The sequence below is a fragment of the Nycticebus coucang genome, chromosome 18 (assembly GCF_027406575.1).
Source record: "Nycticebus coucang isolate mNycCou1 chromosome 18, mNycCou1.pri, whole genome shotgun sequence".
Classification (NCBI taxonomy): Eukaryota; Metazoa; Chordata; class Mammalia; order Primates; family Lorisidae; genus Nycticebus; species Nycticebus coucang.
The window spans coordinates 67088178-67112356 of NC_069797.1; the positions used below are offsets into that span (position 1 = coordinate 67088178).

Sequence of the window (24179 nt, forward strand, 5' to 3'; positions counted from 1 at the left end):
TTCTGAAAAGCTGGGTGGCTGCTGTGGACAGACTCACCTGCCGGGCTTCCCTGGGTCCTGTGACAGCTGCATTGTGCCATGTGTTGTTCTCCAGAGTCCTACAAAGTTGGGTGTATCCTCAGTATGCAATTATAAAAACCTGATTTTAGCCACGTTTCCAAAATGTCTAGCCTTACCAGTCCATGCTGTGGGTCACAGGAAAAAAAAATGTCTAGCTAAATATAAGAAATTTAAAATTCGGTGTATCTGAACCTAAAATATTGTTGCGGCTAATTTTTAGCCCTTTGAAATTCCTCTCAACAGGCATTTTTCTTTTTGGCATAAGAATAGGAATGTTGTTAAAATTCATATCTTTACTATAATAAATTATAAAGGAACAAGTGAAAGGAATATAATAATTTTTTTCTATCTAGTACATTATAGTGTACAGTTCTAGTCAATCCTATAACAGACCCCAATTCAGAAAATGTCATTTTATTCCCCCACCATATCACCCTGAAGTTGTGATTACTCCCGCTAATTCATTGGGTTTCTACATTTGGTTCTCTGGACATTTTCCCAAGCTTGTTCAACCATTAGCCTTCTGGACTTCTGGGTTTAAGTACTGTCAGATCAGATTTAAATCATTTGTTAAGGCTTGGTGGGTCCATCATTGTCCTCAATTTAAGAAGCATTATGGAGGTCATGACATTGCTACAAAGAAGGTGGCACTAATCCCTCACTTTATAAAAGGGAATGCCGTGGTATGCATTACAGCAAGGGACCAGCCCCACCAGCACCAACCCCGAGAGCCAGCAACGTGCACACTTCCTTCCCCCACCCCAGGCACTTCCAGGGATGGGGAGCACAAAACCAGATGTAAGCTATTTTTCAAATACTCCTCTGACTTAGCATTAAATTTCCCTTAGACAAGATGCCAGTGTTTAAATAATATCCTGAAGGATCCAAAGAGAAGGAATTACTCAACATGTTTCATTCATATAAAATCTGAAAATAAAGGGGAGAGATTTTGTACAAAGAAACCAAAGTACCTTGGTTCGTACAAAGTACCTTGAGTATGCCTTGTCTGAGTACAATAATTTGAAAAGAACATTGCCTTACCTGTGAAAGAAGGCTCAAAAGTGAAGTGTTCCTTAATGATAATTGAACTTTCCATTATTGTTATTAGTGCTTTTTAGGAAAAACAAAAGCAACCCATTATAATTCCTTTTGCAAAGTGGTCTAGTTATGTTTTCAGGAGATTGGGCAACACTTGCTTTAAAGTGGCTCTGTCCTTTAATCACTTCCATTTACTTATTGTATTGATTTATACCTCGTTCTCTGCAATTACTACTTTGATGGCTTGGCGTCAGTTAAGACGCGCAGCACAGCGCTAAACCCGTGTCTTTGTGTAGTTATTTTCTGTGGTGCTCCATGGACATTACCAGAAGCTTTACCAAGTACAGAGGGCTATTGGGTCCTAGATTAGATTAAACCAGGGCCAGTCATCAGCAAGGTTGCTAAGTATGTAGGTGTCCTGTAAAATAGACATTGTCTGGAAAAGGACCCCACACAAAGTAAAACAGAGGTGGTAAATGTCTACCAGCAGTGGAGAAGGTCCTTTGAGGTAAAATAGCATGAATGTATCCTATCAAAGTGTGTGTTATTGTTGTTTACTTTCTGCAGCAGCAAAAGATAGCCTAGGGCTGAAGCAAGTAGATGACAGGAAGTATCCAGAGTCAGGATTTGGCCCAGAAGACCTAGCAACATAAGATTTTAGTGTAGAAATTCGAGATTAAGTCAGCAAAACACTACACAAGGAATCTAACTCATTAGTTCAGAAAGTGGGGAGGGAGGCTGTGAGTGCCCAAAGTTGTGATGCAGATGAACAGTGAGGTAGGCAAGGTCTTTGGAGATGTGGAAATCGGTTGGCAGTTGGGGCAGGTGTCAGTACCCAGCAGGGTGTGGCAGATTTTAAACCATGTGGCCCTTATTCCCTAGCTCTAGGTGATTGGTGAGCCAGCTCATAGGGTACACAGTTTAGGCCCTTGGTAGGAAGTCTTGGCCGCAGCAAAACAATCTATGGGAAATACGTGTTTGAAGGCCCGGTGCGGTGACTCATGCCTGTAATCCCAGCACTCTGGGAGCCCGAGGCGGGTGGATCACCTGAGTTCACAAGTTTGAGACCAGCCTGAGCTAGAGCAAGACCTGGTCTCTAAAAACAGCCAGGCATTGTGGTGGGCACCTGTAGTCCCCGCTACTCAGGAGGCTAAAGCAAGAGAATTGCTTGAGCCCAAGAGTCTGAGGTTGCTGTGAGCTGTGATGGCATTCTACTGAGGGAAACAAAGTACGACTCTGTCTCAAAAAAAAAAAAAAAAGGAGAGAGAGGGCGGTGCCTGTGGCTCAAGGAGCAGGGCGCAGGCCCCACATACCAGAGGTAGTGGGTTCAAACCTGGCCCTGGTCAAAAACTGCAAAGAAAAAAAGGAAAGGAGAGAGAGATAACTATTTGAAAATCAAACTGGCTTAAATAATGAAGAGAATTTTTTGGCTCACGTAATTGAGAAGTAGTACTGGCTTCCAGGGAGACTTAATGCAATAGCTCAAATGATGTGACCAAAATCCAGTTTTTCTCTCTCCACTTTTTTTTTTTTTTTTTTTTTTGTAGAGACAGTCTCACTTTGTTGCCCTCGGTAGAGTGCCGTGGCGTCACATGGCTCACAGCAACCTCCAACTCCTGGGCTTAGGCGATTCTCCTGCCTCAGCCTCCCGAGTAGCTGGGACTACAGGCACCTGCCACAACGCCCGGCTATTTTTTTGTTGTTGTTGCAGTTTGGCCGGGGCTGGAACCCGCCACCCTCGGCATATGGGGCCGGCGCCCTGCTCACTGAGCCACAGGCGCTGCCCTCTCTCTCCACTTTTTAGTTGGGTGTTCTTATTGTTGGTGCCATGCTCTTCAAGTTGTCCCCTTCCTGGCTGCACGATGAATGACTGCTGTTTGTTCCTGGGCCTCTGCCTCCAGGTTTATGTCAGCAGAAAAGAGAAAGTTCCTTCCACAACAGCTGCAACAGAAGTTTTCATATGTCACTGGCCCTGAGCTCCAGTTCTAGCAGAGACTGGGAGCAGTAGGCAGGGGAAAGGGAGAAGTTCATTCATACAACTGGGTTAATGAAAAAGCCCTCGAGTGGGTCCTGAGGCCGCTAGATACTAGGTCTGTAATAGTAAGAAGAATCTAGTTGTCTCCACCTCATGGACTATGAATGTACCTTCATGCTTCCCTGTGTTGTCTCAGTGGCCTGGTAGGGCTGGGCTTGCTATTGGAAGGGAAGTCAGTGACATAAGCTGGAAGGGAGTGAAAAAAATCTATAGTGTAGAAATGGAAATCATTGAGTGTAGAAATGGAAATCATTAAGATTGAGGTGGTATTTTGAGCCACATGTCCTTCCCATCTCCCCCAATTTATATTTGGAGGCCTTAACTCTCAAAGTTGTGGTATTTGGAGACGGGGCCATTAGCAGGTAATTATGTCATGAGGGTGGAGACTTCCTGATAAGATTAGCACCCTTCCAAGAAGAGACATAAGGGAAACATATCTGTCCTCCCAACCCCCATGTGAGATATACAATAATACAGTGATCTGCAAGCCAGGAGGAGAGCCCTCACCCAAACCTGACCATGCCACCTTGATTGTGGGCTTCCCAGACACCCTACAACTGTGAGAAACAAAATGCTTGTTGTTCAAGCCACCCAGTGTATGGCATTTTGTTACAGCAGCCAGAGCTTATTATAAAAGCAGGTGGGAACTAAGATGCCAAAGGCATCAGATAGTTCAGTGGGGACCCTGAGTCCTTCACAGGGTTAGCAAGGTTGAGAGGAAGACACTGCTGGAAACCTTGACATTCTGTCAGGCTCTGCTCACTGCATCAGTCACACCTTACAACCAAATTGTGTTATTTCTACCCCTAAAATGTGACTTTAGTCCTATTCATCTTCTCCATTCTCCCTACTGCTGTTTCACTCCTGTTCTCCTCAAGTTTGAATGAAATGGTCTCTTCCTGGCTGCCGGTTACATCTGAGTAATCTTCCTAAAATATCACCATCATCACGTGATTTCCCAGCTCAAAAAAATGACCAGCTCCCACTCACATATCAAAGTTCCCTGCCCAACTTGTAAAGTTCTCTGCAGCCTAGATTAATTGACCATCCAGTGTTATTTCTAAGCATTTGCCATCACCGCCTGTCAGGCCCTTAGTGGAGTGGACACTCATCTCTCACACAAGCCACACTCCCTTGCCCTTGGCTCACGATTCTCCCTTCATCTGATTCTCCCACCAGACTTCTGCTAGTCACCTTTGGGAGGACAGCTCATGACTCTCCTCCTCCCACAGACCTTCCCAAGAAATTCCATGGCCACAGATGTTTTTCTTTCCCAAAATTTCTACTATACTTACACTCCGTTTCCCCTTACCTGTATAGATAATGTTTATGGGTTAATTTTGTTTCCAAAAAAGTTGTGGATTCCTTGAATTCAGGGTTTAATTCTTCTTTTGTGTTCTCCACAGAGCATACGCGGGTAAACTCTAAGGCATTCAGCATTGATGGGGAGGGAGGGGCAAGGTGGGAACTGATGTAAAGTGCAGGTGTACAGTTCTGTGCCTGCTCTGAGCTGGGATTCCTTGAGGCAGCTCTACCATCCTATCCCTTTCTTAATCTAATCACCCACCAGTCTTTACCATCCCATTGGCTCAGAATCATTTCAGTTAAGAACTAGAGGGTGCCACCAAAATTCTGAGATGATAGTTTACATGCCTACCTTGCTCCTAATCCTTCCATAGCCACATAGCCACCTCCTTTCTCTCTCAGATGTCTTATGGTTACTATATGTGATGCAGAAACTGAATTGAGCTATACCAAGTGTAGACTAAATAAAAGGTCTCAGACAAGTCTTGTGAAAGTCCCCCTTCCATCAAACATCTACTTTGTCTTAAGGGACATTTAAAGTATATATTAGCCAGAGTTCGCAAAATACAACAGCTCCTGTATTTCCAAGATCACTGGACAGGACAAGGATCACCTAAGCCACTTTTAGTTCAGGGATTCCCAATCTTCCTAAGGCCTTATAGAGGAAGCAAGATCAATTGAGCTCATCAAAATGAAGGCGAATAAAGATTTTTTCTCAAAGCTAGGGGAAGAAGTTATCACAATGCAAGATAAAATAATATCCTTATCTCCCAAATCTCAGACTTTCTACTGCCAATGTCAGTTTTAAATACACCTGCAAGATAAAGAGAGGGAAAGAAATTGCTATGGAGTCCTAAGATGCCAACAGGATGCTCAAGCTACGCAGAAACATCCTCTGATAGCAGCCTCTTCTGGCTGGAAATAAAGCAAAAATAAACCCTCTAGAATTCTATCCAAATAAGAAAAGACATCCTTTCTGTTTGTTTTCACTTACAGATCAGGTAGTTGGAATTTTCACCATAATATGTTTTACCTCGTGAGCCAAAAACATGAAGAATGACATTCATCGTAATATCCACACACAATGTTTAGGATTTTGTTTCTAATTTTAAATAGTGGAATTTTTTTCCCCCTACTGTTGAAGTAAAGAAAAAAGCTATCCCAATGAGGCTCCCAAAGCCCTTAGCTGCCAGCCACTGCCAGGAGCTTTTTTCCTTGGTCTTTTCCTCTGTACCGCGAATCCTTTTCAGACACTATCACAACATGTTTCCAGATTTCAGTACATTTTTAATATTAAAGAAATTCCTTCAACGGAAAGAACAAATCTTTGTGCTCTTTATTTGACCTTTGTTGGTTTGATGTGTTCTTTTTTTAAAAAAAGGATCTGGGCAGCAGTTCTGTAAAGAATGCACTGAGACATTCCTGAAAGAGTTTGCTAGTGAAAATAATAATGAAAAAAAGATTAGACGATGAAGGCTCTTGCCCAATCTAATGTAACTATTGCTCTCCCTGGGCACAGTTTCTTAAGGTTGCCTTGGTTTTGTCTAAGTCAGGAAGAAGGAACTAAACTTTTTAATAGATATTCTCATGGAACTGTGTCTAACAGAAATTATACTTTCAGGTATATTTAAGTGGACCAAGCCAAATTAATAATCATTACCCCTTTATCTGATTCAGAAAAATATAAACCCTAATCTCTCTTAAAAAACAAAAAGGGAACCACCAACTGGCTGCTGTTTCTCCATCTTGCCTAACGCAGGTGTGAAAGTGGTTAAATGAGCCCACATCTGTGTGGCTGGGTGTGTTCTGCTTCGTGTGAACTCCAGCCTACCGAAGAGATTAGAAAAAAGGCCTCTGTGTTGATAAAAAAAAACAGTCCATATGATGTTTTCAAACTGCAAAGAAATAATGACTTAATCTTATTTACTTTTTAAATAGCCTTGGTCTCCAGTTAGACAGAGAACTTATCCTCAGGGAACCCCCAGCCCAACAGCAGAAAGCAGGATGTAAATCAGTAATTATAATATTATGTGATAATGAAGTGGAACAGAGGCTTTGGGGGACCTGGACCTGGGTCCTAACTCAGGTACTAATCAGCTGTGTGACTATGGATAAAATAATAACTTCTCTAAGCCTATTTCTTCTTATGTAAATAGCTATAAAAGTACCATATGGGATTCATGTGGATATTAAATGAAATGTAATATATGCAAAAGGGTGCGACGTGGTGCCTAGTACATAGAAAACACTCAATAAATGTCAGTCTTCACATCGTAACAATAATAACTATTAGGTGCACAAAATACCAAGACATCTTAGTGGAGGGGATGGCTGCCTTGACTAGAAGGCTGGGCCAGGGTCCCGGAGGAGGTCCCAGGAGAGAATGGAACGCAGTCCCCTAGCCTGTTAGGAGGGAGGACAGGCAGAGAAGGGGCACAGAATGGGCTGGCACTTGTGTGGGTCACAGAACAGTGTGGGGGCGATGTCCAGTCATCACTGGAGCACAGGGTGCCAGAAAGTTAGACTAAGTTTCCATGAGAAGGTTTTTTGGTGATCCGTGCAAAGAAAGTTGTCTGTAACCCCCAGGTCAAAGAAATCACTACAGTGTTTTTATATGGATGTGTATGTGTAGGTGTGGGCGGGAGTTGGCTCTGCATTTCAGAGAAATGGGCAACAAGTGTGGAGAACCAGTTGAAGAAGAAAAAACTAGAAGCGGGATGACTCCATTAGCTTTCTCTTCGAGTAACAGAAATCAGGAGGTATTCATCTCCAATCAGAAACTTAAGTTTTTCCACTATCTCCGGAGTAAAATCCAAATGACCTTCCAAGCCCAAGCCCCTCATGCCCACCTGCGGAACTCATCCCTGCCCACCCCACAGCCTCCTCTACACCCAGACACTCGGCTGCCCCCATGCCTGCCACCCACCGTCACCACCACATCCCGCTCGTCCTCAGCCAGCAAGTTCTCCTTCCTCGCATCCATCTAGAAAGTTCCTGCTCGTCCTCAGCATCCACATCCACTCTTGTCATCTCCCACTTAAAAGTTACTCTTCTGGGGCAGCGCCTGTGGCTCAATGAGTAGGGCGCCGGCCCCATATGCTGAGGGTGGCGGGTTCAAACCCAGCCCCGGCCAAACTGCAACAAAAAAATAGCCGGGCTTTGTGGTGGGCGCCTGTAGTCCCAGCTGCTCGGGAGGCTGAGGCAAGAGGATCGCGTAAGCCCAAGAGTTAGAGGTTGCTGTGAGCCGTGTGACGCCACGGCACTCTACCCGAGGGCGGTACAGTAACACTCTGTCTCTACAAAAAAAAAAAAAAAAGAAGTTACTCTTCTGTTTCTGACCTTGGATTATGACATGTCAATTTTGTGTTCATGTAGCTCCTTTTCACCTCTCGTATAGAAAGTATAAGTTTTTTTCTTTCAGAAAACCTAAATGAAGGCTTTTGATAACATCACACACCCTAAATTTTAATTGAATGGAAATTCCTTTTCTCTCTGCTGCGTAACGGTGAACAGCTCATGACTTAGGGAGTGACTGTTTACAATGGTGTTTTGAAATTCTCTGCTGTGGGGCTGTGGGGTCTCTGTTCCCCGTGGTTGGGAGGTAAGGGGACTCAGGCACAAAATCCTCAGCGGTGTTAATCGGAGCCGCCTAAGTCCTGGGTGCACCACTGGGACAATCACCGCCTTTGTTTTCCTATCTTGTGTTTTGTGTAGAATGCTGTATCTGGCAAGACATGCCTTCTCAAACATAAGGAGATAATTGGTGTTTTCAGGGAGAGGTTTAACTTATTTATAATTGTCAAGAGCTTAAATATGCAGAAAAGAAAGAGCAGTTGGAACTTGCCTCTTTAGAAAAATGCCCTCAAACCAGGTCAAAACGCTCTTGACTAAATCAGATATTTTGAACAATATTTAAGTTTTGTTTCAAAATAGGAAACTATATGTTGGTCACAAACTAATTCCATCTTCTACTCCCTCTGTTTTTGGCATCGCTGCTCACCAACGTCTCTTATGACTGACCTGCTATCCAGATGACTCTGTGGCCTGGAGAAGTGGTCTGGGCCTCTCGCTCATTGTCCTCAGCCTCCGCAGCGCCCAGTCCCTGCCTCCCCCTCCTTTGTGAAATCCAAGGCCACACTCGCCGCCCTCCTGGCTTGTCACCTCTCCTCTCTGGCCATTTCTGCTCTTTCTCTGCCTCTTTCTCTTGCATCCTCACTGTGGGGGTCCCTCATGGATGAACCTTGGCTCCTGGGAAATTCCTGTTCCTTCCCTCCACCCTTAGGGAGCACTTCCTTCCCAAAGCTTCAGTTTCCTCTTCTGGCACATGATTCCTGGGTCCCCGGAACTGCCTTTCCTCATGAGCTCCATTCTCAAGGTTCCTCAGGAATGTCTCCCAGCACCTCACACTAAGTAATGCAACCCCCAAACACCTTCCTCCCCCGCACCCGGACCGGCTCCCTCTCCTCACTGCCCTGTCTCCACAGTAATGTCACCCTCTCCCGGGCACTAGCTGAAGGCGCGTACTCTCATTCCCCTCGTCTCTTGCTTCTGTTCTGTGCGCCAGTTATCAGCCTCTACTGTATGACCTTCCCCATAACTGTCACCTTAAACCAGGCTGTGTCTTCTCCTGAGATTTTGTTGCAGGATTTCTGAATCAATACTCTTCCCTCCTCCCCCTCCCAGTAATAAGTGACCTCACAGTACGGGGCGAGACGTCAGCTTTCAAACCTGGCTCTAGCAGTTACTCACTGGGAGCCCGTTTCCTCCTCCCTGAGATGCATATGGTAACACTGACCTCCCAAATTTTATGTAAAGATTAAATGGAATCTTCACAGTATGTACAAGATTGTGTATAGTTGTTTAATACAGTGTCTGGCGTACATCAGGTGCTCCTAAATGTGTGTTTTTCTTTGCTTTCCCTGTTTTTCTTCCACATTAAATTTCCACATTACATCTGAACTCGTTGGTATATCTTGTGCTGCCCTGAACAATTTCAAGGCCTCACCTACCAATTCAACCACAATTTTATTCAGTCATTTACTCATTAAAACAATGTTTAGCGAGCATTTACTACATATCAAGTACTCCACCTTGACTGCAGTGTACAAAGAGCCAGAGATACTCCAACCACTACCCCCGCCCAGCCTAACTGAGTATCAACCTCACTCCTTAACTCTTCTTGGATCTTTTATTAACAAAGTCAGTTAAAAATCTCAGCTGTCGGGTGGCGCCTGTGGCTCAAGGAGTAGGATGCCGGTCCCATATGCCAGAGGTGGTGTGTTCAAACCCAGCCCTGGCCAAAAACCACAAAAAAAAAAAAAAAAAATCTCCGCAGTCTTTCTCCACCCACCCCTTGGTTGGGGTTTTGGTCCTCTGTTGATGAAAACCACCTTTCCAGAAAGTCTAAACCCCAACCAGAAAGGGCTGTCACTCCCTTTCTGAGAGGGTGGTCAGCACCCTAAAGAGAAGTGGAAACTGACCTGTCTCGAGAGCCCAGGTCTTTGCCAAAGCCTTTCAGAGATGTACATGCAAAGCAGAAAAGGGGCTTCCTTATAGCTCGTAGCAGCTGGGCCCTGCACGTAGCCATGCTCTTCAGCCTGGACCTCCCAGACAGTCCGCATTTGGCCTTTCTCACCCAACACCTGTAGAATTGCTGTACTAGTCAACCCTTTCAGACCTGCATCACCCCTTCTTTGAAAGAGGAGAATGTTCACAGTAAATATCAACCTAATCAAAGAAAAATATTAGCAATGATATTAAAAAGAAAAACATTAGAAATGTAAAGTATAGCAAAAATTCTAGCAAGAAATTTGCTGATGTTTCAGAAGAAAGCGAGTCATGAGTCATTCACTATCAGAGCCCTATAAAAAGTCTGAGAGTGAGTGAAGGAGAAGCGGCGCAGAGGCAGGACTGAGCAGGGGTGAAGCCAGCTCCCCTCTTCAGGGTGCAGCTCTAAGGTCCCCCATGATCTCAGCAGCCCTGTGGGCCCTGGTGTTTGCCTCCAACTTTCTCAGCTTTGAAGCCAGCCTGCTTAGTAATAGTCACCGGGCTGATTAAGAACTGCAATACCCAGATGGCAGAAGCTGCCTTTGTGTTTAGGGAAAGCTTTGTGCTTAGTTTACTGTAGACATCCTGAAGATCTTGTCGTTTTCAGTCAAAGACGGAGTGGGGTCAGTTGTGTGCCTGAGGTTTTGATCCATTCATTTGGCAGCTGAGCTCCTACCATACACCAGACACTGAGCTAAGTGCTGGAGCTTCAGCGGCTGGCAAGACGGTTGGTCACAGTCTCTACCTTATGAAGCTCAGTCTCATGCAGGCATCAGCCAACTCTTGGTAAAGTCCAGATAACAAATGTTTTGGGCCGTGTGAACCATAGGTCTCTGTCATGACTACTCAGTTCTGCCATTGTCATGAGAAAGCATCATGGCCAGTAAAGAGACAAGTGAGCACCATGTGTTCCAGGAACAAACAGACTGGGCTGGATCTGGTCTGTAGGCGGAAGTTTGTGGGCCCCTGGTCTATGGACGCAGCACACCTGAACCATGGTAATATTTTGCATATTCTGTATCATTTCGATTCAGACTGTCGTAGTTGCAAGCACCAGAAAAATCCAAGGACAGGGCTAACTGAGGGTCTAGGTTGATAAAAGGCCCAGTTCCTTTTCCTCCAGTTCTCAACTCTTCTCCCCTGGATTGGCTCCATTCTCAGACCAGCTCTCCTTCTGTGGTAGCAAGAGGACATCCTCCATGGAGCAATCCAGGGGACCGGAGTCTGGGTCCCTTGACTCTGAGTGATTCTGGTTAACCAGACTTGCATCATGTTCCCAAACACCTAAATGATGATAGCACCAGGAAATACCATGTGATGTTTAGCTTAGGCCCCCGGTACATAATTTCCCCCTGAACCTTGGGTAGGACAGAGAACGGGAGATGGGTGTATTCCAGTTACCAGAAGACTGGTGCAAGAACATTGGGTGCTTTACTAAGAAGAATATGTTCCATGGGGAAGGGGGAGACGGAAGGGAAGAAGGGGGGAAGATGGGCAGAGGGAGGGTGATTGGTGGGATTACACCTGTGGTGCATCTTACAAGGGTACATGTGAAACTTAGTAAATGTAGAATATAATTGTCTTAACACAATAACTAAGAAAATGCCAGGAAGGCTATGTTAACCAGTGTGATGAAAATGTGTCAAACTGTTTATAAAACCAGTGTATGGTGCCCCATGATTGCATTGATGTACACAGCTATGATTTAATATTAATAAAAAAATAAATTAATTAAAAAAAAGAACACTGGAGTGAATACTATGAGTGAAATACCCACTGTTCATATGTCTTGTGAAATCCTCAGTGAGAACCTCCTAAGCCACATGTATTTGTGGGAGCTCTGTAATATGTTTCAGCCTTTCCTCACCATCAGGTAGTAAAGTGGACAGCTTATATGCAAATATTGCTGTCCAAAATTTTTAATGTTTACGTGTATTTGTTTAATATTCAATAAATACATTGAATAAATACCCTGTTTAATATTCAATGTACTTATTGAATATTATTCAATGTATTTTCACATCGCAACCTCATTCTTATTAGGTATGTAAGTCTTCGATTCATGAACAAATTTGGCAGTTCGTTGGCAATTTTCTGATCTTTGATTATCTCACCCATTTCCCCCACCTTTTCCATGTGTATTAACCCTTACAAGTAGACTTACCAGACCTTTGTTTTGTTTTTGGTATTGAAGTTCTTGAACTAGTTGAAGCTGGATTTAGAACATGTAAACCTAATTAAACTTCTAGGTAGGAACCATTCTGAAGCTCCATTTTTCTCCACAGGACCAGAAAACTATTCCTTCTTCCTGGAAATATAACCCTTTCCAAAAACTAGTTCATGTGACCCTTCAAACAATAGAGGTCAGCAGCTGCTTCATTAATCAGCCATTCCTTCCTGGGAGTCACAGGGCCATTAAGTAGCAGGCTCCACTCCCTAGCAGTGGATGGTCTGTGTGAACAGGGGGTGGAGGACGCCTGCTGAGCTGCGTATGTTTTGAGAGGACACCAGTCAAACATGAAACCATATTGAAGAAGGAAGGGGAGATCAATATTTTAAGGTAGTTAAGGAAATTATGGTTACTTTTACATTTTGACTTTATATTTTAGAATCAAAGCACACAAGCCATGGGTGAAGCACCTTTCTTAGAATGGATCTTCCTTGGCAGTTGCTGTGGTAACACATAATACCTTAACCCAATAAAAAACGGAATTTCTTAGAAGGCAATGCATTTTATCTCAGCAGCACTACAGCATTGTTTGGAAGCATCATCTTCTGCTACTATTTCTTTCATTCTTATTCTTCAAAACAAAAACACAAACTAAAACATGTAAGGTCTATATACTCATTTACCTAAAAATCTTCTGTGCAAAAATGACAAAGGCCCAACCCCCACAGACATCTTCCGTGTTGCTGCTTATGTTGCAAATTCATTTAAAATTGAACCTGAATTTATAGAAGCTTTTTATCATGTACTTTCTCAATCACAGTACTAAAAAAGACCTAAATGGAGTCCTCAAATTCATCATGAATAAATGCAAATAACTTGCTATAAGTATTTATAATGTTGCAAATAGCAAAATGTGTAATGATAGAAGATTGGCTAAATGAAATATATACAATTCATGCTATATATAATAATACAATGAATTGTATGTAGATTCAAAATCTCCATTAAGTGATATAATAACTGTTATTGAACACTTATTATGTGTAACTTTTATAAAAATGTTACATATGTTAAATCATCTAATTCTCACAATGGCCTTGAAAAGTGATTTTCCTGATAAGGAAACTGAGGAACAAAGAATTACCCTTCCCAGGGCACACAGGTTAGGACACAGCCCAGACTCAGTTCTAGACATTCCCATTATAGCATCTGGGGTCTTAACCCCCAGAGTTTACTTATTAAATTAAAAGGTTACAAAACCTCTCTCCTTTTGTACAAGATGGGTCTATTTCGGTTTATCATCAGGTACCCACTCGACTCCACACACTCAATAATGATTGAGAACATATTTTAAAATTCTACAAGAAAGTGCAGGGAAAACTCTTGAATAAATCGGCCTGGGTGAATATTTTATGAGGCAGACCCCCCGGGCAATTGAAGCAGCATCAAAAATCCACTACTGGGACCTGATCAAACTAAAAAGCTTCTGCACAGCCAAGAACATAGTAAGTAAAGCAAGCAGATAGCCCTCAGAATGGGAGAAGACATTTGCAGGTTATGTCTCCAACGAAGGTTTAATAACCAGAATCCACAGAGAACTCAAATGTATTAGCAAGAAAAGAACAAGTGATCCCATCTCAGGCTGGGCAAGGGACTTGAAGAGAAACTTCTCTGAAGAAGACAAGCACATGGCCTATAGACATACAAAAAAATGCTCATCATCCTTAACCATCAGAGAAATGCAAATCAAAACTACTTTGAGATATCATCTAACCCCAGTAAGATTAGCCCATATCACAAAATGCCAAGACCAGAGATGTTGGTGTGGATATGGAGAAAAGGGAACACTTCTACACTGCTGGTGGGAATCAAACTAATACGTTCCTTTTGGAAAGAGGTTAAGAGAGTTAAGAGAAACCAAGGGGCGTACATGCTTGGCCATGACTCCAGAGTACTTGAAAACAGAGGGAGACAGGCCCCCAGAGCAAGTGGTACCGTAGATTTGGTCAAAGGGTATTGAAGACAACAAAGCTGAATCATAGCTTTCTTCTACCTTACTCCTGCTTCCTCAGCACTCAGCAAATAGCTGGTTCCATTCAAAAATGAGGTGTGAGTTTTTTAAGAAAAAGGAACTAGCATATGATTTTTGATGGCTTAGCTTAAAAAAGAGAAAGAAAGTAAGCAAAGAGCAAAGAACATGTATCAAATGGAAAATTACTCAAGAAATGGAAGATTCAGACAAATTACAGTTCTTTATAACAATTCTTCACTGTGTCAAAGCATTTACAAAACCAATTGATACACATTTCTCTCAAAGAAAATGGTGGGAGGAGATACAGAAAGAGAAAAAAGAAGAGATGTGTTTAAAGATGATGTAAGTCAACAAAGATAAGAAATGATCTCTCAGAGAACAGGAAAAATGGTAGACAAACAGGCTCAGTGCGTGTAGCTCAGCAACCAGGGTGCCAGACACATATACAGGAGCTGGTGGGTTCAAACCCAGTCTGGGCCTGCTAAACAACAAAGACAACTACAACCAAAAAACAGCTGGGCATTGTGGCGGGCGCCTGTAGTCCCAGCTGCTTGGGAGGCTCAGGCAAGAGAATCGCTTAAGCCCAAGAGTTTGAGGTTGCTGTGAGCTGTGACGCCACGACACTCTACCCAGGGTGACTTAGTGAGATTCTGTCTCAAAAAAAAAAAGAAGAAGAAGAAGAAACAAACCAAAAAATTATAACTGAAAACATCCAAGGAAGTATGGTGATTAGGCTGGAGGAAATCATACCAAAGAAGTGGGAATACAAAGGAGATAATAAAATAAGAAAATAAAAGTCATAATAGAGAAAATCCTAAGTGTGAGAGATTGTTCAAAACATACAAAAATATGCAAAATCTTTGTTTTTGAAGAAGAGAACAAATAGAAAACATATATGTAAAAATAATAGAATATGGCTCAGTGCCCATAGCACAGTGGTTAAGGTGCCAGCCACATACACTGAGGGTGGCGGGTTCGAACCTGGCCAGGGCCAGCTAAACAATAATGACAACTGCAACAAAAAATAGCCAGGCCATGTTGTAGCGGGTACCTGTAGTCCCAGCTACTTGGAAGACTAAGGCAAGAGAATTGCTTTAGCCCAAGAGTTTGAGGTTGCTGTGAGCTGTGACACCACAGCACTCTTTCCAGGGTGACATAGTGAGACTCTGTCTCCAAAAAAAATAGAATACAAATAATTCTTGTAACAGAGGAAACTTTTGTTTAAATAAACAATCTAAAGATAGAAAGGGCACATACAATGTCTCAGGAAAATTGATACAGAATACTTCATGCCAAATTAAGTTACTGAATCAAGGAAAAAGAAAATGATATGAGCATCCAGGTAGAAAAAGAAAGTTATTGTCAACATAAAAAAAAAAAAAAACCAGCCTGGCCTCAGCCTGCACCATCACAGTATGTAATGCCAGAGAACACTGGAGAAATTTCTCCAAAATTCTGAGGGAAAGAAAGTGGGATTGAAGCATTTTTTACCAAAATATAAAGGCAGTGGACAGACATTGTGAACAGATAAGGTTGCAAGAAATAGTGTGCATGAGTCCTTTTTAAATGAATAGGAGCTCAAAATTTCAGAGCCAATGCTGAAAGAAAAAATAGTCCAATAGTTAATATGTAACATTCGAACTCTCAATAAATGTTGCTTTTAAGGTCTTGTTTATAAAACACGTACTTCGTTTTGTGTTTTCTTTTCATTTGAGTAGACTAAGAAATGTAACTATTGGAAGTAAGTTCAAAAGAGGACAGAAAAATCAATACATATGAAAACCAACATGCATTTTATCAGTAAAGAATTCGCATCAGTGGGAAAGATAACCTTTCCACTATTTTGTTTTTCCTTTAAGTATAAATCACAAGATTATAGTGTATATTATGAAAGCACTTTGCTAAAAATTGAAAACATATTCTAGAACAATTGCCATGAGATTTTAGTAGGTAATGAAATGAATTATTAGAGCACATTTTTTCCTTAATTCGGCTTAGCGTAAGAAAAGTTTGGACTTAAAGACTGGTAATTTTAAATTATCTCCAGCAAATCTGTAGGCTTGTGCAGCTGTACTCAAAATATATGCATTTTCATAGTATATTACCTTATTTCCAGTTGTGTCTGATGAATCATTTATATGATACACTACAACTCAGTTAAGTCACACACAGCACATGCAACTGATGTTAAAAGTAATTAATTCTCTCACCTTACAGATGAGGTAACACAGCTGAGAAAAATTCCCATATTTACACACACACACTCACAGCATACCATGTACACTTTCATCCTGCAGATTCCTCCAAAGGCCTTTCTTCTACTCTTTCATTTACTTTTTCAGCTTTTAGAGAGATGAACGGGATGAGCCACCAACCTTCCCTTTACCAGCCCAGTGAGCACCAGCGAGTTGAAAATAGGCCTGATAGTATTCGGGAGGCAGAAGGGAAAGTAAAAGCCGGGAGCTTCTTATGCCCAACTCTGTCTACCTGTGTTGAGGAGGCTTGGAGACATAGCTGCTCCTTATTCATGTCTTCATAATCATATGACTTGCATGTAGCACCCCAGGTGTGTGCCAGTTTGGAGCAGAGTTATAATCAAAACAAAGACATACTATGAGTTGTCCTCAGATAGCAGCTCAGTACAGTCAAAGTCTGCATCCTGATTAAGGAGAGGCTGCGGAGCTAGTGCACATACCTCATGAGTGGAGAGGAGAGAACCAGTACTTCACTTATTAGATGCCAAAATTATGTTACAATGATTTTAAAGAAGAAAATGTTGTTACTGGAACTGTCTCTTTTAGAGACTCGAGGTGAGGCTGGGTAGCTTTTTCTGTTTTTAACTCTTTCCTATTATTGCACCTTCATTGTCTGGTTTCTGACCATATGTAACATACTCATCTTTGTGATGAATAGATATTATTCTGGTTTTTAAATTCAAAACAATCATTTCTGTGGTCAAAAAAATTATTTTTTCCCCCATTTTAGATAACTTACGTAAGACAAGAATATGAAACAAAATTCAAAGGGTTGATGCCAGCATCTCTAAGACAAGAACTTGAAGATACAATTTCTTCCTTAAAATCCCAGGTAATTACTATAATCAAAGCATTTCCCAAGAGAAATTTGCAAGTGGCAGTGCCCATCGCTCAGTGGGTAGGGCAGCAGCCACATACACTGAGGCTGACGGGTTCAAACCTGGCCCAGGCCAGCTAAACAACAATGACAACTGCAACAAAAAAATAGCCAGGCGTTGTGGCAGGCACCTGTAGTCCCACTACTAGGTTGGCTGAGGCAAGAGAATCGCTTAAGCCTAAGAGTTGGAGGTTGCTATGAGCTGTGACAGCACGGCACTCCACCAAGGGTGGCATAGTGAGACTCTGTCTCAAAAAATAAATAAATAAATTTGCAAGTAAATTTGATACTGAATTTATTCCAGAAATCAATGTGATATCATAGCATAACTTTACTACACAGGATGAATTGTTTTGCTTTGAATTTTGTTTCAAACTAATTTAAGAACTCACTGTCTCAGTAAGATTTTCTTAGAAGTACCCTTGAAATTGCAAAGTTCGGTGATGGTAACTTTTACTCACTTTCAGTCCTGGGGTGGTACCTTCAGTGAGCTGAGTGCCAGGCAGCTCCTGTGAGTTGTTTCTCATCATCCTCATCACCGTGGGCAGTAGCATCATTGTATTCTTGGTGACAGGTACAGAATGCCATCACTTAGCACATCGCTGCTCCTCACCATGAGAAGGTGCCAAAAAATGGAAGCTCAGTTCTCCGACGAGCATTTTTATTGTGGTGAATTTTATATGGTTATTAGAAGTAACAAGATGCATTTTAAGTTCTTGCTGAAATGTGTGGTTCTTGGTATAGTTCATAAAACATGATATGAGAGGTAAAATTGATTTAAATTTAGGGATTTATTTAAAATGTCCAATGTAAGTTTTCTCTACATATTTCTGTATTGTGGAATGTTTTTTATGTTTCATTGGTTAACTCTAGCATAAGAAAAACTTTGCATATTCCTTTTTCCAATGGATTTTGATTTTTAAGACATACCTTTTTCTGGAAAAGTTCCACAAGGGAAAGGATTTCTTTACTCTCTGTGCCAAGAACTGTGCGTGGCACATAGTAGGTGCTGAATAAATTTATTTATGAATAAAATGAATGATACAGTTTGATTATATCCACATTACCTGTTTATAATATGTAAGATGAATGTGGAACAAATTTTAGCTTATCCTTTATATTCCCCTCTTATCTGAAAGGGAAACAAACATTCATTATACCCACCCTTAGGCTGCTGTTTGCTGTTGCTTGTGTAGGCTAATAAGTTTTGCTGCACATAAAAATAACTCCGGGGCTCGGTGCCTGTGGCTCAAGTGGCTAAGGCGCCAGCCACATACACCTGAGCTGGCGGGTTCGTATCCAGCCTGGGCCCGCCAAACAACAATGATGGCTGCAGCCAAAAAATAGCTGGGCATGTGGTGGGCACCTGTAGTCTCAGCTACTTGGGAGGTGGAGACAGGAGAATCGCTTAAGCCCAGAAGTTGGAGGTTGCTGTGAGCTGTGATGCCACAGCACTCTACCCAGGGTGACAGCTTGAGGCTCTGTCTCAAAAAGTAAAAATAAAAAAAAGTCCCAGAGGAGAAACTTAACCTAGAATGGTGGGACTAGAGAATCATCTGAATTTAAAGTCGTCTTTATTTACATGAAAAGCTCCAGGTGTGGTTTACCCCTCAAGTTTGTAGGAGAGCTTCCATGGTGTCAGCTAGGTAGGTCCTGACACCTTCAGAGGAGTTTTTTTAGAGGGAGAAAAAGGAGGCATTCGATACCCACCTGCAGGGCTTCTGTTATCATTCATATCATTTCACTGTAATAAAAGCCACTCAGCCTCCCAGAACTGGATGCTGACCCAGAAAGAGAGTGCTGCCAGCTGCGAGAGGGCCCCAGCATTGGCAGCTGCGTGGAGGAGTCATAGGCCATACAGTGGGCAAATTTAGTTTGGAAGCACAGGTGCCTGTGTTTTTTGAAAATTGTTGGAATTCCAATTGCAAAGCACCATGGGGGTTGGGAACAGGAATCAATGTAATCCTTCCATCTGTCAAAATTATCAATTGTCCTATGGGTCACTTGAGCAATTGGATAAAGTTAAGACCAGGGTGATACGCAAATAAGCAAAACCTGGGGCATCACTTTGACATGCACCCATTTAGAGAGACTGCTTTCTTCTTTTAGGCGTATTTTCTATTCTGCCAGCTGTACTATCTTGCATAACTGTGTTTCAGAATCAGCCGTTGCCATGGTTTCAGTTCAGACCAAAGAGGCAACAGTAAACAATTCTGAACCCATCAAATAGCACTGACTCTTGATTACATTAAGCCATAGTGTATGTTATCCCCAAACCGTTTTTATTTGCTTTTGAATTCATGCCTGACATAGGTAACTTTAAAAGTATAGAAATTTATGCTTCAAAATAATCAAATACATTGTAAAGGTCTGATTTAGGAGAACATACTAAAGCAACCCAGTTTCCTCCAGGCCCCATGAGCTGGGCGGGGGGGTTGAAGGGGGTGGGGGTGGGGGGTGGTACCTTCTGTGACCTCTGCCCTAGGGAGCTTCTATTAGTTGCTCACATCATCCTCATCACCTTGGGCAGTAGGTGTCATTAACCCCATTCCACAGATAAGGTGTCAAGAGCTTAAGTAACTTTCCTGGAGCCATAGAGGCCAAGCCATGAATTAAGCCCAACTTGGCCTAACTCCAGACAAACCTCAGGCTCTCTCCACTACAAAATGCTGTCTCTCCAACCTCAGGGACTCCCCAGGATGGACTGAGATTTCCAGAAACTAGCAATTTTCTTTTCACTCTTTCTTTCATTCATTAAACAGCTAGTGAATACTAGTTTCATGCCTCGCCCTATAAAAGGAGAACTGGGGGTGGAGAGAGAAAAAAGTCATCCTGGCCCCAGAAGAGCTTTCGAATTTGGGAAAGAGATATGAAAACATCTCACTACAAGGCAGTGTGAGAAGTGCCAGTAACAGAGGCCAAGAAAGCAGAGGAGGGGACCACGGGCTTTGGCTGGCATGAGGAGCAGTTGGGGAGGAGATGGGAAGCCGCGTTGGAACCAAAGAGTGAAGGGTGAACCAGAGATAGGTAGCCAGGCATTCCCAAGAGAAAATGGCCCAGGCCAAAGGGCAGCATGTGAAAGTCCTGGTGTATAAAGTGGCAAAGGCAGGGAGGCCATGAGGGGATATGAAGCCCCAAAGACAGGATGGAGCCAGATCAAAATGGCCCGTAATAAGGAATTTGAACTTTGTTCTGTAGTTTCTGATGGCTTTTCAGTAAGAGTGCGATATAACCAAATGTAAACACACCACACTGACATTAACAAATCCTCCGAGTTTTGGCTAGAAGTCTGTCTGAATGTAAATAAAACCTTACCATACTGTTTGCACAATATTGACATTTGAGCTGCATTCACCTCTTCTCATACAAGGTGTCTTTCTAGGTTAACTTTCTGCAGAAGAGAGCGTCCATCCTTCAGGAGGAGCTGACCACGTACCAGAGCAGGAGGTGCGGCCTCTGGGTAGCGTGTGTTGTTTGTGCTGCTGGTCTTCTGGTTTGACATTTAAGTCTTTATTAAAATGCTTAGACATAGTAGCAGTTTTGAAGACAAGGCTTGTCTTTAGGAGTCACCCACCCGTCTTAATCACAGTGCTTAGTCAGTTCTGTCAGAACAAGATCCACAGGGACGTGGCAAGCCCAGGCCTCACCTGGGTAGTCACCCCAGGACGTGGTCTTGAAGTCCAGTCTCAGGGCAGAAGAGACACTGTCTTCCTTTAAGACAGTGAGATGATGCAACTCTTGCGACGATAGCTCACATCTTCAAAGCCTCTTATCCCCTGGGGGTTTGGCGCTGTTCTGAGAGGACGGATCAGCAGCGCAGTGATGTCACAGCACTTGAGTGCCCCTTGTGCACTTGTGGGATGCGCGAGACCTTTTCACTCAAAGGTTCTCAGTGAGGTCACTGACATAGATCGTGTTTACCTGCTCTAATTCTATCAAACACCCTTCCTGTTAGTGCAGTGAAAGGCTGAACCGCGTCTTTGGCATTGAATTAAAGGAAAGAGCCTGTGAATAATTCCCTTTAAAAAGGTCCTGTTTGCTCAGTGTTGGTAAGATTTAATCCCTTAAATGCATAAATGATGACATTCTGATATCAAATATCCTTTTTAACTGTTATCCAACTTTTCCAGGATTGCAACCTAGTTCATGATTGACACACTTACTAAACCTAGCGAAAGTCATCACTGGGGTTTTTGGTTTCCAGGTAACTTCATGAGAGAATGCACTGGATAGAATTGCCCAGGCTGCGCTGTGGATTTCTTCCGGCAGGTTTGAAGATTCGGATACTGTAAACAGTGAGATCAGTGGCATTTTTTAATATTTAAGTGTAATTAAAATCATAAAAACTTTCATCATTCACACACTAGTAGGGTGGTTTTATTTGTGTCTGTCTAAGTTATTTTTTTTAACATTCTCTTATTTCTGACTTCCATATTTGTGTGCATTTGAGTGTGTGCTGAGGAAAGGAAATGATTTCTTGTGGTATGCCTTGTTAACGCTTTTGCATAGAATTTTACGACTTGCATATGATCGAGATCACGTTTGTAGTATCATCAAAATTTTAACCTATTTACATTATTTGCATGTTCATCTTCATGTACTATTAAAGCATTATTTTGTACGTTTCAGTTTTATTTCTGCTTTTTATTTTATCTCATGTGCTAATTGTGGCATACATGTGGTATTTTTCCCTACCAAATACGGACAAGCTCAAATTGTTCTTTGGGGAAACATACCTTATGTCATGTCAAAGAGCAAATCTATAATTAGTGCACGAAATTGGTGTGTAGAATAAAGTCACTGCCTTATCTGAATATCAGTTCAGGTATGTGTCATGTTGATCTCCAGTCCTGTCCTGGAAGTCCAGAAGGGTGTTAAGAATTTTGTGTAGCAGTTTTATTGTTACTTTCTTGATCTCTCTTGTTATGGTGGTTGTTTTCATGCTACTATCAATCAATAATCTTTAAAAGCCTAAAAATGTCAGGTCATGTTATGAAGACACAATACACTGGCGAGTGATCACAGAATGTGCTTTACTTGATGGTGTTTTTGTGGAGAATATGGTGTTGCTGCCGTGAATGGATGGTTAAGTCAGGGTCCCTCTCCCCACCTGAATGCCGAGGACCCGATCTCGGGTTGGTTGGTCAACCGTGATGTACCAAGGAAATGTTGACTTGCAGTGAGTGGATGCTCCTAATTCTTTTGAGTGCTTTGTGGTGCGTGCCATGGGCATTTGGAAGCACTCTCTGAAATTCTGGCCTGTGGGTGGGGCTAAATCATCTGGTTTACTGCAAAAGGACAGGACAGAAAGTTTATTTACACTTTTTTCAAAATTCTTTTCTCTTTCCCACACCCATGTCTGTTGTTTACTGCACGAGGACTCATTTCCCTGTTTTGTACTGTGACTGAGAGATGGCAGTGATGAGGAAGTAATGGGGTCACAGCCACTTCCAGAGCCGGGACAAGGATGGGCATAAACATGGCCATGCTGCAGCCATAGCAGGAGGCCTGGGGTTCTCACCCTCGCTCAGCTCTGTGAGGGCCTCACTCTGGTGAGGCTCAGCTCCCCACCTGGACACCTCCTCCAGGAACACAAGTCTCTATCCTTTGAAAGATCAGGTTTTTCCTGACTATACAATAAATTTCCAAGAATATTCAGGAAAAAGTAATATTGTAGCAGATGCTATTAAAAGCACCTAACAAATGAGGATAATTGGTCCTCAGGCTGTGATTTAGCCCTCAGAGGGAAAGCTGAAGGCTACAGGATTAATGTTAAGAACTTCTACACAGGCCATGAAAAGCAAGTTGAAGCTCAATGATTTCATTAGTGAGGTTATTAACTGCTTGAAGTGAAAATACTTTGTGAATTGTATGGGTATTGTACCCTAGCTTTGGAACTCCTACTCAAGAATATTTGTTTTCCATGAGTAAATATCCGTAGGTGTTTTGGAGAGGTGCCTGCCATTCTTATTTCAGGCCTTATGGAATTACAAACACTGCTGAACCTTTGACATTACCCAGATCCTGTTTCCCTTCTGAAGCGTGTCACGTATGTCTGGGAGTCAATGGAATGAAACTTTAGGTCAGTTTGATTGGATGTGATAGGAATGGGTGGTTGACACTAATGTCTTTGTGAACGTTCTCTGATAAAGGAAGAGAAAGAAAAATTGCATTTGGCATGTTTGAAATTCCTTACTGAGTTGAGCATTGAGTATAGAAAGTGCTACTGGGAGAAAAAAATAGGTGCTCAGGAAATAAATTATAAACACCATGCCTTATTATAAAAACATCTAAGATTTCATCTTTTCTTTTATCTTCTGGAAGATCAATTGTTCATCACAAGTACCTAATTTAGTCACATCTGAAGTTATTACTATTGGCTGCCATGCCTGAGTCATCCACCTGTGCTTCATCTATTCCAACATGTAATTGTCAACAGGTAGTGGCTGATAAAGCCTTTGGAACTAGCCAAGCAGAAGCGGCTCTCTGGTGGTAGGTGTTATCATCCAGTTATGGGGTCAGGGAAGAGAAAGATTGACAGCAAATTTAGCTATTCAGTCACCTACATGTGTCACAGTTTTGTTGAGTCCACCATTTCTGCATCACCAAGCAGTGAGCCTTCGCAGGGGTCTGACCTTTGATTCTGCAGCCTCCTCGCTCAACAGTGGCCCCCACAGAGGGCAGCCATCAGGTCATAAGGGAGAAGAAAAGGAAGAGTAAGATAGAGGGAACAGAAAACGATGGACTTGCTTCATAGGTCGCACAAAAGAATTGAGGGAAATAGCTCAGATTCAAACATTTTCCTGAAACGGGGATGTGCTTATAGTGGTGAGCAACCTCATTAAAGGAATCTGCAGAGA

The 24179-nt window shown here is 42.4% G+C and overlaps 1 protein-coding gene across 4 annotated transcripts in view; it reads left to right on the forward strand.

Annotated features, from left to right (window-relative positions):
• Positions 1-21678, forward strand: part of CEP112 (centrosomal protein 112) — a 519949-nt gene extending 498271 nt beyond the window's left edge. For all 4 annotated transcript variants that reach the window (XM_053568367.1, XM_053568366.1, XM_053568368.1 and 1 more), the window contains 3 exons: positions 17173-17274; positions 20702-20766; positions 21524-21678. In XM_053568367.1, the coding sequence (XP_053424342.1) occupies positions 17173-17274; positions 20702-20766; positions 21524-21527 (171 nt within the window). In that variant the 3' untranslated portion in view covers positions 21528-21678. The remainder of the gene's footprint in view (positions 1-17172; positions 17275-20701; positions 20767-21523) is intronic.
• Positions 21679-24179: the final 2501 nt, after the last annotated feature.